Source organism: Theropithecus gelada, chromosome 6 (assembly GCF_003255815.1).
Source record: "Theropithecus gelada isolate Dixy chromosome 6, Tgel_1.0, whole genome shotgun sequence".
NCBI lineage: Eukaryota > Metazoa > Chordata > Mammalia > Primates > Cercopithecidae > Theropithecus > Theropithecus gelada.
In genome coordinates, this window is record NC_037673.1 from 135,716,446 (window position 1) to 135,732,018 (window position 15,573).

The 15,573-nt window shown below is 40.5% G+C and overlaps 1 protein-coding gene across 6 annotated transcripts in view; it reads left to right on the forward strand.

Annotated features, from left to right (window-relative positions):
- The window catches only part of MATR3 (matrin 3), a 67,199-nt gene extending 58,832 nt beyond the window's left edge, over positions 1-8,367 (forward strand). For 5 of the 6 annotated variants that reach the window (XM_025388787.1, XM_025388788.1, XM_025388785.1 and 2 more), the window contains 3 exons: positions 2,440-2,662; positions 3,165-3,286; positions 6,351-7,668. In XM_025388787.1, the coding sequence (XP_025244572.1) occupies positions 2,440-2,662; positions 3,165-3,286; positions 6,351-6,401 (396 nt within the window). In that variant the 3' untranslated portion in view covers positions 6,402-7,668. Of the gene's footprint in view, positions 1-2,295; positions 2,663-3,164; positions 3,287-6,350 lie in introns of all 6 variants that reach the window. The other variant, XM_025388784.1, reaches the window with a different exon arrangement.
- The last annotated feature ends 7,206 nt before the right edge of the window (positions 8,368-15,573 follow it).

Consider the following 15,573-nt stretch of genomic DNA (forward strand, 5'->3'; position numbering starts at 1 on the left):
TTTTTTTTTTTTTTTTTTTTTTTTTGAGACGGAGTCTCGCTCTGTCGCCCGGGCTGGAGTGCAGTGGCCGGATCTCAGCTCACTGCAAGCTCCGCCTCCCGGGTTCACGCCATTCTCCTGCCTCAGCCTCCCGAGCAGCTGGGACTACAGGCGCCCGCCACCTCGCCCGGCTAGTTTTTTGTATTTTTTAGTAGAAACGCGGTTTCACCGGGTTAGCCAGGATGGTCTCGATCTCCTGACCTCGTGATCTGCCCGTCTCGGCCTCCCAAAGTGCTGGGATTACAGGCTTGAGCCACCGCGCCCGGCCCTTGCAGTAAGTTAATTGACCCAAGATAGTTAAAACTTTTGCCACTCATTCAAAAATTATTGAATAATTTTTCCTATTTGAGATATGTTGGCCTGGTCAGATACTTTAGTATCTTTTAAAACAATATTATTTGAACATGTAAGTCATTTAGAAGACACATATAAAGTGAATATAAATATAGAAATACACGCGGTGTAAAGAAGAGTAAAACAAAAGACCCACATTGTGCTGCCTGCCTTGCTTAAGGAGTAGGGCATTAAAATGCCTTTGAAGCAAACTTTTTATGTTAAATGACTCATAAAATTTCGGAGTCAGCCCAGGCCCATTGGGTCACGCCTGTAATCCCAGCACTTTGGGAGGCCCGGCAGATCACTGGAGGCCTTGAGTTCAGAACCAACATGGTGAAACCCCAGCTCTATTAAAAATACAAAAATTAGCCGGGTGTGGTGGCACATACCTGTAGCAGCTACTCAGAAAGGCTGAGGCAGGAGAATTGCTTGAATCTGGGAGGCTAGCGAAGATCACACCACTGTACTCCAGCCTGGGTGACAAGAGCGAGACTCTGTCTCAAGAAAAACAAGTAGAGTGAAATGAAATTTTTGCCATCCTGTTCCATATTCCGTTGGTTCTTTTTCTGTAACGTTCAACTCGAAACCAGTATTTACCTCTGGGTTTTTATTTGATGGCTTGGTCAAATAACTTCCTTTATTTTTCTAACTAGAGCTGATCATTATGTTTACATTTATAAATGCTAATAATTACGTTTAATGGCATTTAATGCCATTTTTCTAAGTTCTTTTTATATCTATATATACACATTTATTAATTTAATCCTCACAATAACCATATGTAGCTCGTACTGTTGTTATCTCCATTCCATAAACGAGGAAAATCGAAGTATGGAGAAGTTAAATAATCCTATAAGACACAGAGCCAAAATTTAGGCAGTTATTCTTCAGAGCATGATTTTTTTTTTTTTTTTTTTTTTTTTGAGATGAAGTCACTCTGTCACCCAGGCTGGAGTGCAGTGGCATGATCTCGGCTCACTGCAGCCTCCACCTCCCAGGTTCAAGTTCTCCTGCCTCAGCCTCCCAAGTAGCTGGGATTACAGGCGCCCAGCACCACACCAGGCTAATTTTTGTATTTTCAGTAGAGACGGGGTTTTGCCATGTTGGCCTGGCTGGTCTTGAACTCCTGATCTCAGAGTGATCCGCTCACCTCAGCCTCCCAGAGTGCTGGGATTACAGGCGTGAGCCACTGTGCCTGGCCCAGAGCTTGGTTTTTTAGCCATTACACTATTTGAAACTGAGCGTTTGCTCTAAAGAGTAGGTATTTGTAATATACTGTCTTACAAAGGACATTGCTCAACTTTTACCAAATCAAGTTTTTTACACATTCACTAGCAGCATTGTAGTCTCAGAAAAGATAAAATGTGAATATTGTTACCTCATTTAACTTCTGCTCTTTGTGTGAGGCAGACCTTCCATTTTTTAGTTTTAAAATAAACTAAATTATTTTTCAAATTATCAGTAATTTTTTGGGAGAAAGGAAGAAGTTATTATTTTGAGCTAATGAATAAAGACAAAGACGCTGCCGGACGTGGTGGCTCACGCCTGTAATCCTAGCACTTTGGGAGGCCGAGGCGGGCCGATCACAAGATCAGGAGATTGAGACCATCCTGGCTAACATGGTGAAACACCGTCTCTACTAAAAATACAAAAAAATTAGCCGGGCATGGTGGCAGGGGCCTGTAGTCCTAGCTACTTGAGAGGCTGAAGCAGGAGAATGGCGTGAACCCAGGAGGAGGAGCTTGCAGTGAGCAGAGATCATGCCACTGCACTCCAGCCTGGGCAACAGAGCGAGACTCCGTCTGGGAAAAAAAAAAAAAAAAAAAAAGGCAAAGACGCTATCCATTTCCCTTCAAGTAAAGCAGATGGAAGGGATGCTGCAGGATAATTGTTGCAGAGTAAATTTGTCTTTCTTAACAGCGTCGTTTCCCAGGGAGTATGGAAGGTTTTGTCACTCTAGATGAGGTTGGTGATGAGGAAGATTCGGAACTTCAGAAACTTCGTAAATCGGGCATGGCATTTAAATCTGGTGACAAAAATGATGATGGTTTGGTTGAAATTAAGGTGGACAAGATCGAGGAACTTGATCAAGAAAACGAAGCAGCGTTGGAAAATGGAATTAAAAATGAGGAAAACACAGAACCAGGTGCTGAATCTGCTGAGAACGCTGATGATCCCAACAAAGATACAAGTGAAAACGCAGATGGTCAAAGTGATGAGAACAAGGAGGACTATGCAATCCCAGATGAGTATAGAATTGGACCATATCAGCCCAATGTTCCTGTTGGTGAGATTTAAGTCTTTGTTCTTCACCTTCCTCACTGTCCTCAAAACAAACTCTTAGGTTTTAAAATAAGTTTTTAAAGTTGGTCTTATATAAACTGTGATAGCATTTTAAATTTCCTTTGTTTCTATAGGGAACAATTTATAAATCTTAATTGACATATTTTTCTCTTATACATGTCTCTGATTTTGTATTATTTTCTGTTGTCATCCCACAATGTGTTCCCTTTTCTCCTCATAAAATTTCCTGCAAGTTGCACATGCTTTTGTTTTGCCTTTCTGTGTTGTTTTTCTGTATTATATTTCTTTTTAAGAATACAGTTAGGTGGGACCTCAAACATCAATTAGGTAAAAGCAAAATATGGTTCTGTTTTTGTTTTTGTTTTCTAAGGCTGTATTGAACTTCTCAGAAACATGTTTCATTTAAATTATGTTGACAGGTAAAATTGTGAATACTAAATAAAATCTTCAGTTTGATTTGTAAGAATGTATGTTTGTGTTTCTAGGTATAGACTATGTGATACCTAAAACAGGGTTTTACTGTAAGCTGTGTTCCCTCTTTTATACAAATGAAGAAGTTGCAAAGAATACTCATTGCAGCAGCCTTCCTCATTATCAGAAATTAAAGGTAAGGCTGAATGTAAAACAGGAGAGTTCTTTTGTGAAAACTTAACAAGTTATGGAAGTAAGTGGGATATATAAGTAAAATGTGTATAGTCTTCTCTCTAGACTCAATGCAGTGCTTTATCCTGAAGATAACTTTTTATTTGCTTTTTTCTTTTTTGAGACAGAGTTTCACTCTTGTCGCCAAGGTTTGAGTACAATGGTGTGATCTTGGCTCACTGTAACCTCTACCTCCAGGGTTCAAGCAGTTCTCCTGCCTCAGCCTCCCAAGTAGTTGAGATTACAGGCATACACCACCACACCCAGCTAATTTTTGTATTTTTAGTAGAAATAGGGTTTCACCATGTTGGCCAGGCTGGCTGGTCTTGAACTCCTGACCTCTGGTGATCTGCCCACTTCAGCCTCCCAAAGTGCTGGAATTACAGGCATGAGCCACTGCACCCGGCCCTTTCTTTCTTTATTGATGGATTATGGAAACATCTGTTGAGCCTCTTGTCATAGTTTGCCCTTGTTACGTAACAATTTAGTGTTTTCTAACCATGTTATAAATTCTGTGATAGAATTAAACTTACTCAGGTATTCTCAAATTGTTGTTGGGCTGTATCTCTAATTTGGAAGATGCTGGGAGTCTGAATACTAAAAGTTGTATGACCATTCATATTAAATAATTTTTTAATATTGAAATTATTGATAATGACACTTCAGTTATTTTTATGACCAAAAGAATATAAAGATCAAAGGCGTAAATATATAAACCACAACATCACTAAAGAATAATTCCTGTTGAGATATATTGAAGTTTGTTTTTGTAATTATCAGCTTCTTTGGACTACCTGTTGAAATAATGACTGAAACTTAAAAGTAGTTGCTAAACAACTCAATTATAGATACCTTGGTTTTTCACACTGCTTTATAATAAGTTAACTATAGTTATTCAGTCTTTAGATATGTTCTGTGTTGACTAAATGGATGAATGTAATCTTTAACTTTGGAAATAATTTAGGTTCCTGGCTGTGTATCAACGTCTGTTTTTTTGTTGTTGTTGTTTTGTTTTTTAATGTAACTGCTCTTTGCCACCTATATGTCTCTTACCATGCTGTATATGAAGAAAGAATTGCGGTTATTTGCAATGGTAGCAGCAATGTAGTACAATTATTTTATTTTTATTTTTTTGAGACCGTTTTGCTCTTGTTGCCCAGGGCTGGAGTGCAGTGGTGTGATTTTGGCTCACCCCAACACCCCCTCCTGGGTTCAAGCCATTCTCTTGCCTCAGCCTCCTGAGCAGCTGGCATTACAGGCATGCACCACCACGCCTGGCTAGTTTTGTATTTTTAGTAGAGATGGGGTTTCTCCATGTTAGTCAGGCTGGTCTGGAACTCCCAGCTTCAGGTGATCCGCCTGCCTCGGCCTCCCAAAGTGCTGGGATTACAGGCCTGAGCCACAGTGCCTGCCCTGGTACAAATATTTTTATCTGCTTTGATTTTAAGCTGTTTGGGGTCAAAAACTGTATGTATTGTTGAGAAGAATATGGAAATAATATAAAAGATTGCTTGGTGCTTCTTGTGGCTCCTTTTATTATTTCCTTATATTTTATTTATTTTTTTGAGACGGAGTTGCTCTTGTTGCCCAAGCTGGAGTACAACGGCACAATCTCAGCTCACTGCAACCTCTGCCTCCTGGGTTCAAGCAATTCTCCTGCCTCAGGCTCCCGAGTAGCTGGGATTACAGGCACATGCCGCCATACCCAGCTAATTTTATGTATTTTTAGGAGAAATGGGGTTTCACCATGTTAGCCAGGCTGGTCTCGAACTCCTGACCTCAAGTGATCCGCCTGCCTCAGCCTCCCAAAGTGCTGAGATTACGGGCGTGATGGCCTATTATTTCCTTGTATTTTAAAGAAACTTTGTCACCTTCATCAAGAAACTATTAAGCAATACAGTAACTTGCTAATGGTATATTCATAATTTCCTAACTGGATGTTTGTGTGGGGTGTTTTGTTTTTTTTTCTTTAAAGGATATAACGGCTTTTAATTCGTACTATTTTGCATTAACTATATTAAGTTGATAAATTCCAATGAGATGGAAAGATACTTTGGACATTTTAGATTAGATTTTTGAATATGTCTTTTGTACTTCCATTAGTGTCTTAATGGAGCTCCTGTGTCTAGAGACTCTAGAAGTCCCAGGTTTAATGGCAGGGGTCAGCAAGCTATACTTGTTGCTCAGTCATCTGCTTTTGTAAGGTTTTACTAGAACCCACATCCATAATCATTTAAGTGTCATCTATAGTTGTTTTAGTTTATAATGGAGTGCAGGATTGAGTAGTTAAGACCGAATGGCTCAATGAGTCTAAAATATTTACTGCTGGCCTGGCAAGAAAATGTTTGTTCAGGTGATTTAATGAATAGTGCTTTGAGGCCAGATGTGGTAGCTCATGCATGTAATCTCAGCGCTTTGGGAGGTGGAGACGGGCAGATCACCTGAGATCAGGAGTTTGAGACCAGCCTGACCAACACAGTGAAAACCTTGTCTCTACCAAAAGTTCAAAAAAATTAGCTGGGCATGATGGCAGGTGCCTGGAATCCCAGTTACTTGGGAGGTTGAGGCAGGAGATCAGTTGAACCTGGGAGGTGGAGGTTGCAGTGAGCCGAGATCACGCCACTGCACTCCAGCCTGGGCAACAGAGCAAACCTCTGTCTCAAAAAAAATAAATAAATAAAATAAAAGTGCATGTCATTTAGACCCATAGTTCTTGGGGTACTGTCAGTTCAGTGTGACTGTGGTCTTTGTTTTCTTATCTCTAAAATGTAGGCTTAATTATAACATTCGAATTCCCTTTTTTTTTTTTTTTTTTTTTTTTTTACCTTTTAGCATTTTTTCCCCATGCCTTATTGTAATGTCCTGAAACAGTTTTTGTGTGCTAGTAAGGATTAACTAATTGTTGAAAATATTGACAAAATTATAGTTTAAGTCCCTAAACTTGGATATAAGATACTTGGTTTTGGAATTAATCCATTTTGCTGTGTTTCTCTATGACTTAATGGCGTTAATTCTCTCTCTCTTTTTAGAAATTTCTGAATAAATTGGCAGAAGAACGCAGACAGAAGAAGGAAACTTAAGATGTGCAAGAAGATTTAATGATTTCAAAGAAAATAATGGTTCTTCGTTTTTAATGTTAACCTTTTTTAAATACAATACTGATAGTTAGAAGAAAACTATTGTACTCTTTTGTTTTAGTGGAGAAATAATAGATGTCTGTTCATGTGTTAAGTGTTATAGCAAAAAAAAATACACATATGGTTAAGTTAATGAATAGTTTTTGTTTTATCAAAATGGCAACGGACAGAAATACTTTGTAGAGATTGACTTCCTAAGCTACTTAAGACAACTTGCACCACTAAGAAAGAAATGTAGAACCATTTGGAAAAATGAAATTTAGTAGTTCCAAGTTTCAAAGAAATGTCAACATTTTATTCCATTCAATAAAGAACAAAACCAATAGTATTTTTATTACTTTCATCTGAAACATTCCATGTTTTAATCTGAGCCTTGCAGACTTTGATTTGGAGTTTGAACCTGTTTTGGTTGCATTTCATTTTTGGAGAACTTCATTAACGTGAGATTGGCGATTCAAATGCAGGTGCAGTTTTCTGTTAATGTCATGCTGTTGTTTAGGTAATAAGAAATATTAAGTAATTGGCTTTAGATTTTGTAATTTTTTCCCTGAGTTCCTGCTAGATTTCGTATTCTAGTAGTCAATGTATTTTCAGTGAAATGTAAAAATATTCCCGTTCTCTTTGACCAGTATTAATTTTTGAGATCTTACTGCTTGTCACTTGAATCCCGTAATTGTCATACATCTCTGGTATAAGCAACATTTGATTTTTGAAGTGTGTAGACCATCTCTTCATATTTTCAAGATGTAATTTTACATTTCTGCATTTTTAAAACAGTTTGGCCATAATCCTAGATGCACGCTTCTAATTCATGTACCTGCACATGTGACCTTTGTGAACAGAAATTTGCATGTATAATTTGTGTTTACTTGTAACTTTCTGGTTATATACTGCTTATATCTGTGGATTCAAGTTACTGAAGTGAATACCAATAAAAAAACCCTAGGCCATGTTCATTGGTTATACATGTTTGGAATGTTAACCAACATATTTGTCAGTTGTGGTTTTTATTCGCTCTTAAACTTTGTGCATGCTTTAACAATTTATTACTTTTAAATCTAGAGTGAATGTTCTAAAGACTACCGCTAAAGGTCTGAGTTTTAAAAATTTTGCTGCTGGTGGATTTCTTGTTCCTGTTACATAACTAAAAGTGAGGCCATTTGTGGTTTTTAAAAACCTTATGAATTAAAAATACTGCAGGTGAACAAACAGCAAAAGCTTGTGTTTAGACATACTGTTGACTTAACAGTACAATTGGAAATAATATGGATGAGCAAGAATTAGTTCTGCCAACTTTTCAAAATAATTTTGTAGGGCTTCTTGGTATATTGGATCATCTGTTGTAAACAGGTTTTGTTGTTTTTTTTTTTTTTTTTTTTTTTTCCCTGAAACAGGGTCTCGCACTGTCACCCAGACTGCATGCAGTGGCACAGTCATAGTTCTCTGCAACCTCAGCCTCCGGGCTCAAATGACCCTCCTACCTCAGCCTCCCGAGTAGCCGGGAATACAGGCTCATGCCATTATGCCTGGCTAATTTTTGTTTTTTTGTATAGATGGGACTTTGCCATGTTGCCCTGGCTGGTCTTGAATTCCTGGGCCCAAGTGATCTCACTTCAGCCTCCCTAAGTGCTGGGACTGTAGGCGTGAGCCACCGTCCCTGGCCAAGAAACAAAGTTTTAATAGGATAGGCATTGTCTTTCAAATGTTCAGACCCAAATGCATTAAAGGATATTTCAAATAGTTGGATAAATTTTATGGTCTCTCCCATTGAAAAGCAGGTGATGATTTTAATGTGACATGCACAAAAAATCCTTGCCAGTTATTTCTGCAATTTTAGCCTTTACTAATTACCCACTTCTGTTTAATTCCCATTTTTAACTAACAGCAAGTACAGAAAGCACTATGTGCACAATGGAGTTCTTCAGTGTTTCCTGTTGGTGATGGCTTTTTCATAGCTTTTACTTTGTTGGATTTAGCAAGTTGAAGGAAAGAATGCTTTGTTTACTTTATTATCTACGTTTGAGAGCATTTAGAAATCAGAAATTGTTATAATAAGCTGTTAGTGATAAATCTATAACAGCCCTCAGATTATGAGAAAACTTCTTTTTAATAGGAGTGTTTCCACTTAAGTTTGCTGTAAAGTTTGAGAACATGTTTCCTACAGCTATTTCAGCCCTTAGTTTAATCTTATATTCTACAAAAGTGAATGAAGCTTTTAGAAGTACCTTGGGTTTGTTTCATAATTCTTCTTTGTTGACCCATTGCTAGTAAATTTGGGATCTGAGAGTGTCCTTTATAAGACGTTAATTGGATAGCTGTAGTATTGCTTTGAGTATTCTAAAAATAAGTTCGTTTGAAATATTATTCAAGAGTATGAATTTCCAACCATCGTGTGTGTACGTCAATACTTTTAGAGATATATTTATTTGAGACTGTCTTGCCCAGGCTGGAGTGCAGTGGGATGATCTCGGCTGAATTCTCCTACCTCAGCCTCTCAGGTAGCTGGGACTACAGGTACATACCGCCATGCCCAGCTAATGTTTCTGTTTTTCTTAGTAGAGGTGGGGTTTCACCATGTTGACCAGGCTGGTCTCAAACTCCTGACCTCAAGTGATCTACTTGGCCTCCCAGAGTGCTGGGATTACAGGCGTGAGCCACCGCACCCAACCCCTCCAGTGATTTTTAAGTGGTAACATTCTGTATAGCTTTTTAGGAATAGCCATTATTTGAGTTCCCTAAGGACAGGTTCCCCTGCCACCTTTTTTTAAGGTGATGGGGACTGGAAAAGGAAATGGTAAACTATGGAATGTTGTGGCATGTAGTAAGGTTATACAGGGAGAAGAGTGTACTTAAATTTGTTACTTTAGCTTTGTTCACAGTGGATTTTTTTTCAGCCTAAAGTTTGTGACAAAAGCAGCTCATGGTATGTAATAGAAATCTGCTGGGACACTGCAGAGCAGCATATGGGCTGTTTAAGATAACTTGCACTAGGACAGAAGCAGCTCTGGGTATAGTCTGTTGGTTGCCTTCCATCATAGTGTAGCTGAAAGCCTGGGTATTCAGTGTTTAATGAGTTTGAGGTGGTTTTATACCCTGACAGAAGACCTTCACCTCATTGTTGAGCTAGCTGGGTTTGAAGTACTCTCCTACTTCGACCATTAGGTGATAAGGTCAAGATTCTTGGAATCAACACTCGTGCACAAACAGTTATGGGAATTATTTTCCTTTAAAACGAATTGTTTGCAGCCGGGTGTGGTGACAAACACCTGTAATCCCAGCTTTGGGAAGCCAAGGTGGGCAGATCACAAGGTCAGGAGATCAAGACCATCCTAGCTAATACGGTGAAACCCCATCTCTACTAAAAATACAAAAAATTAGCCGGACGTGGTGGTGGGCACCTGTAGTCCCAGCTACTCAGGAGGCTGAGGCAGGAGAATGGCGTGAACCTGGGAGGCCGAGCTTGCAGTGAGCCAAGATGGTGCCACTGCACTCCAGCCTGGGCGACAGAGTGAGACTGTGTCTCAAAAAAACGGTTTTCAAATGTTTGCATGCATCAAAATTGCCTACAGGTTAAAGCATTGCTGGCTCCCTGCCATGTTTTCTAATTTCTTAAGTTTGGGATGAGTACTGATAATTTGCGTTTTTGAGAGATTGTTTGGAGGTTTTAATGGAAACCCAGCTACACGTATACCCTTAAAGGACCGGTCGGTCCTCCATTGGTGATGGTTGTCCTCTTCAACACACTGCACAGCTTCAGGAGGGTCGGGAGGGACACACTTGGAGCAGTGAGTGAGTAAAGGGACACCTACCTAACCAGCCAGATCAGCTGAATCAGTTTTTGTAGTTCTAGTAGAGACGGGGTTTCACCATGTTGGCCAGGCTGGTCTCAAACTCCTGACTTCAATCCTCCTGCCTCGGCCTCCCACTCAGCTCTCGGGTGAGCCACCGCACTCGACCTGATGTGCATTTTTAACGAGTTCCCAGGTGATGGCAATGTCAGTGAGATCAAGCTTTGAGAACTTTACCTGTAACTGAAGATGTGTTGGTGGTAGGTAATTGTAACCAGATCCTACCTGGCTTGGTTGGTTACTATTGCCTGAGGTACTGGTTTTGCTACTCTTTCCAAAGCTAAAACTAAAGGAAAAACTATATAGTCACCTTTTTTTAAAAAAATCATTTATGGGAGACAACCTCTTTCAGAGCCGTAGATACCGTTAGCCTTTATTTTTAGCCAAACAAAGTTTTGTAATTTTGTTGGGGATATGGTAAGAAATTGCAAGGAATGTTAGTGGAATAGAACTACAACAGGAGTTTGCCATTTTGCCTGGTCAAGTGGTTTATTATCTTTGTTTTTCCTTTATTTTGCACCTCTCAAGCTTTACATAGGAACTAATGATGATGCTTGGTAACAGCTAGTTTGCTGAAATTTAATGAGAATGGAAAAGTGGAAATGGTTAATTCTCTGTCACTCTGGCAGATCTAACTTGCTGATGGATCTCAGTTAAAGCACTGGTAATTGGGTAATAGCCTGAAACTTGAGAGAATTTTTGTCCAAATAACTCCCTATGGAGGTTAGTTGAAAAAATTCTTGATGAGAACAGTCGAGAAAGTAACATGATTAATTTTGAAGAGAATTTTTTTTTTTTTTTTTTTTTTTTTTTTTTTTTTGCAGACATGGTTTTATTCTTGCTGCCCAGGCTGGAATGCAATAGTGCGATCTCAGCTCACTGCAACCTCTGTCTCCCGGATTCAAACTATTCTCAGCCTCTTAAGTAGCTGGAATTGGAATTACAGGTGCCCACCACCACGCCCGGCTAATTATTTTTTCTTCTTCTTTTTTTTTTTTTGGTAGAGACAGGGCTTCACTGTGTTGGCGAGGTTGGTCTTGAACTCCTGACCTCAGGCGATCCACCCGCCTCAGCCTCCCAAAGTGCTGGGATTACAGATGTGAGCCAGCCCAATTATATTAATTTTAAAGGATTTATTCTTAAAGTTTTTGGTCTTCTCCTGCCTTTGAAGTTTTCTTGTTTGTTGTTGAGACAGGGTCTCACTGTCACTAGGGTGGAGTGCTGTGGTGCAATCATGGCTTACTGCAGCGTCCATCTCCCTCCCGAGTCTCAGGTGATTCCCACATCTCAGCCTCCACAGTAGCTGGGGCTACAAGTGCACGCCACCACACCCAGCTAAGTTTTATATTTTTTGTAGAGGGGTTTTGCCATATTGCCCAGGCTAGTCTCTCAAACTCCTGGACTCAAGTTATCCGCCCACTTTGTTTTCCCAAAGTGTTGGGACAACAGGTGTGAGCCACCGTGCCCGGCCTATGAGAAGTTTCTTCTAAGGACCTGATCCAAAAGAGTATATACAAAGAGCAGCAGGAGTCCTACCTTTGATTAGGACGAAATGCGTTTCAAGCTTCACTCCTTGCCCCTGCCTATCAAAAACGGAACCAATTTCAGTTGGCTCAACTTTGACAGGGTTGTTAAATAAGAAGTAGCTGCTGCTTATTGGCCATTTGGCTTTTGAGATTTAAATGGAAGAGTTTGTTTTCCTACATGATGGGAAAATTTGAAACATCACAGAGCAATCAGATCCCAGCTACTTAATAACTATCAACTCTATTTGTTTTGTTTTGTTTTTGTTTTGAGATGGGCTTTGGCGCTGTCACCCAGGCAATAAATGACAATCATAGCTCACTGCAGCCTCGAACTCCAGGACTCAGGTGATCCACCTGCCTCCACCTCTCAAGTAGCTAGGGCTACGGCCATGTGCTGCCATGCCCAGCTAATTTTTGTAGGTGTTGTGTGTGTATGTGTCTAGAAGATGCAGTCTTGCTATGTTGCTCAGGCTGGTCTCAAATCCATGGACTTAAGAGATCCCCCTAGGCCTCCCAATGTGCTGGGATTATAGGGGTAAGTCACCATGCCCGGCACATTTTACTTTTTTTGCTACACTTGCATAAACCCTAGTTTTTTGTTGATTTTTGTTTGTTTTTTCTTTTTTGAGAGGGATTCTTGCTCTGACACCCAGGCTGGGGTGCAGTGCCGTGATCTCAGCCCACTGCAACCTCCACCTCCCAGTTTCGAGTGATTCTCCTGCCTCAGCCTCCCCAGTAGCTGTGACTACAGGTGTGCAACCACACCTGGCTAATTTTTATTTTTGTACTTTTAGAAGGTCTCATCATGCTGCCCAGGCTGGTCTCAAACTCCTGACCTCAAGTGATTCGCCTACCTCGGTCTCCCAAAGTGCTAGGATTACAGGTGTGAGCCACTGTACCTGGCCCACCCCCACCTGTTTTTTTTTTTAGAGACAGCCTCACCGTCTTACCAGGTTGGGATGCGGTGGCACACTGATAGCTCATGGCAGCCTCGAACTCCTAGGCTTAAGCAAGCTTCCTGCCTCAGCGTATGAGTAACTGTGATTTACAGGAATGTGCCACCACACTTAGCTATTTTTTAAAATTTTTTGTGAACACGGGGTTTTGGTAAGTTTCCCAGGCTAGTTTTGAACTCCTGGCCTCAAGTATTCCTCTGCCTCAGCCTCCCAAAGTGCTGGGATTATAGGTGTGAGCCACAGAACCTAGCCTATGCCCTATTTGAATAGGGAAACCTGCTTTATGGTGTGAGAGCCTGTGGAAAAGGATTGCAGTTTAAGTGATGATTGCTGTAATGGATAGGGAGACTTTCATGATACTTCCTAGTTCATTTTTCTGATTTTGGTTGCTTCTGCTGAAACTCCAAGTGTATCTCTGGCCCATCTTATTTTAAAAGGCAAGCTTCTAGAGAGCCGAACATGGGGAGGACATGGAAACAAAAAGCTGAGCTGCACAAAGTCAGCAGGGAAGGGTTTTTCCAGCTGGAAGAGAGGAATTGCTTCTGCCTTTCCAGTTATTCAGCACATCTGTAGGCACACATGATGATTCTGCAAAAACGTTTACCTATTCTACACCTACACATTGTTTTCCAAATCCTGACCGTGCTGCCTATTCAACCTACACAAGTTTGGCTCTTTAAGGCCAGGTGAGTTTTAAACTTCACTAAACAACTTTTTTAGGAAAACCTACCACTTACTGTCTGTGGTATCCTCAGTGCCTAGATCAGTGCAGACATAAGTAGGCATTTTAAAAGCTGAATAATATTTTATCGCCTCGCCTCATTCAGAGCAGGGACCTTTGCTTACCCTGCAGTGTTAGGCCCTTACTCAACCCTACGTACCTGCCCTAGCTAGCTACATTCTCTGCCTGGCTTAATACAAAGGAGCATAGGGACAAGACCATTACCGAAGCACTATAGGAACCTATGTTAGAGTTCATTTTGGGGTGGGGAAGGGGGTGTTTTCCTGTTTATAAATGCAATATGCAATTCAAGCTTTCCTAGAGAATTTAGACAATATTTTAAAATTCAGAAAATAATGATTCCTTTGAAATCTGACCACCTGGAAATACTACAATTAACATTTTGATGACCACTCTATCGGATACTTGGCATTTATATCTACTCGTGCCTGTTTACATATAAAATTTTGAAAGATTGTACAAACATGCTGTTTTGCAACCTGCTTTTTAAAAAAGCATTGATATATTCTATATCAATGAATATACATATTTTGGATGATTTTATTTTAATGCATCATTATTCATTTAACCAATTTCCTGTTAGGCATTTTGATCTTTTGGGTTTTATAACCAGGCTATATTCTTACATGTCTCTCTTTACATCTGTCCATTTGGGTAGATTCCTATATTTGGAGTGTTGGGGTAAGAAGGTACATACTTTTTACATTGATGAGAAATGAGAGGTCTGTAGGAAGGTGATGATTTACAGTGGGGCCTACTCAGCCATCCTGGGTCTTCTGATTTCTACTTCAACCTCCATCTTAAGATGGTTACTATGTGAACCAGCTACGTAAATTTTTTCAGTGTTTTAAAACTGGATCTCTCTGTTGGTCCCATTGCAGTGTCTTTCCTTATCATTAGCAAACTTGTTAGCCTTCATTATTTTGTTTTCCATTTATAGATCATCACCATCACTATCCAAGCATAATATCGTTACATTGAAGTTTATTTTGCAATCGAGCAGTGTCCTTGTGTCTAGAGAATGCCAAGGAAATACTGGTTCCCTGACGCTTAGCCACAGTGGTGAACTCTCAATGCGATCTGGAAATTGAGATCTTAACCCCTTTGTGTGGGAAAAACAGCATTGGTCTTTTGAGTGTTTCACATGATTTATCAAATATTTTTTATTACCATTATAACCAGTTAAGTGGATTGTGTTACTAAATAACAAATTCAGTTATCTCACGTTTACCTTTTTGTTTGTTTTAAGACAGAGTCTCACTCTGTCACCCAGGCTGGAATGCAATGGCATGGTCTCGGCTCACTGCAGCCTCCACCTCCCTCCCAGGTTCAAGCGATTCTCCTGCCTCAGCCTCGTGGGTAGCTGACTACAGGAGTGTGCTAACACATCTGGCTAATGTTTGTATTTTTAGTAGAGACAGGGTTTCACCATGTTGGCCAGGCTGGTCTCGAACTCCTGACCTCGTGATCCGCCCACCTCGCCTCCCAAAGTGCTGGGATTACAGGCGTGAGCCACCGCGCCCGGCTTCGTGTTTACCTTTTAAGAGAGTCTGGGTTAGGCCAGGCCGTGTGGCTCACAGCTGTAATCCCAGCACCTTGGGAAGCTGAAGTGGGCAGATATTTGAACCCAGGAGTTCAAGACCAGCCTGGGCAATGTGGCAAAACCTCATTTCTACAAAAAATTCAAAAATTAGCCAGGCATGGTGGTACTCAGCTACTTCACAAGCTGAGGTGGGAGGATTGCTTGAGCCAGGAAGGTTGAGGCTGTAGTGAGCTGTGATCATGCCACTGCACTCCAGCCGGGGTGATAGAGCAAGACTGTGTCTTCAGAAGAGTGTCTGGGTCATTTCAGACTATATAAATACCTATGTTGTTCTGTTCAGACTTCCTGCAGCCTCAGGTTGATAGCTTATCTTCACAGTTTAGAATATAGACCTGTAAGTGCTGCCAAAGTGGTTGACCCAGGAGCTAGGGTAGAACCACCTGCATTCATTTCTTTGGGGCTTTGGACTGGCCCAGAACAGTATTCAGTGAATGAAATAG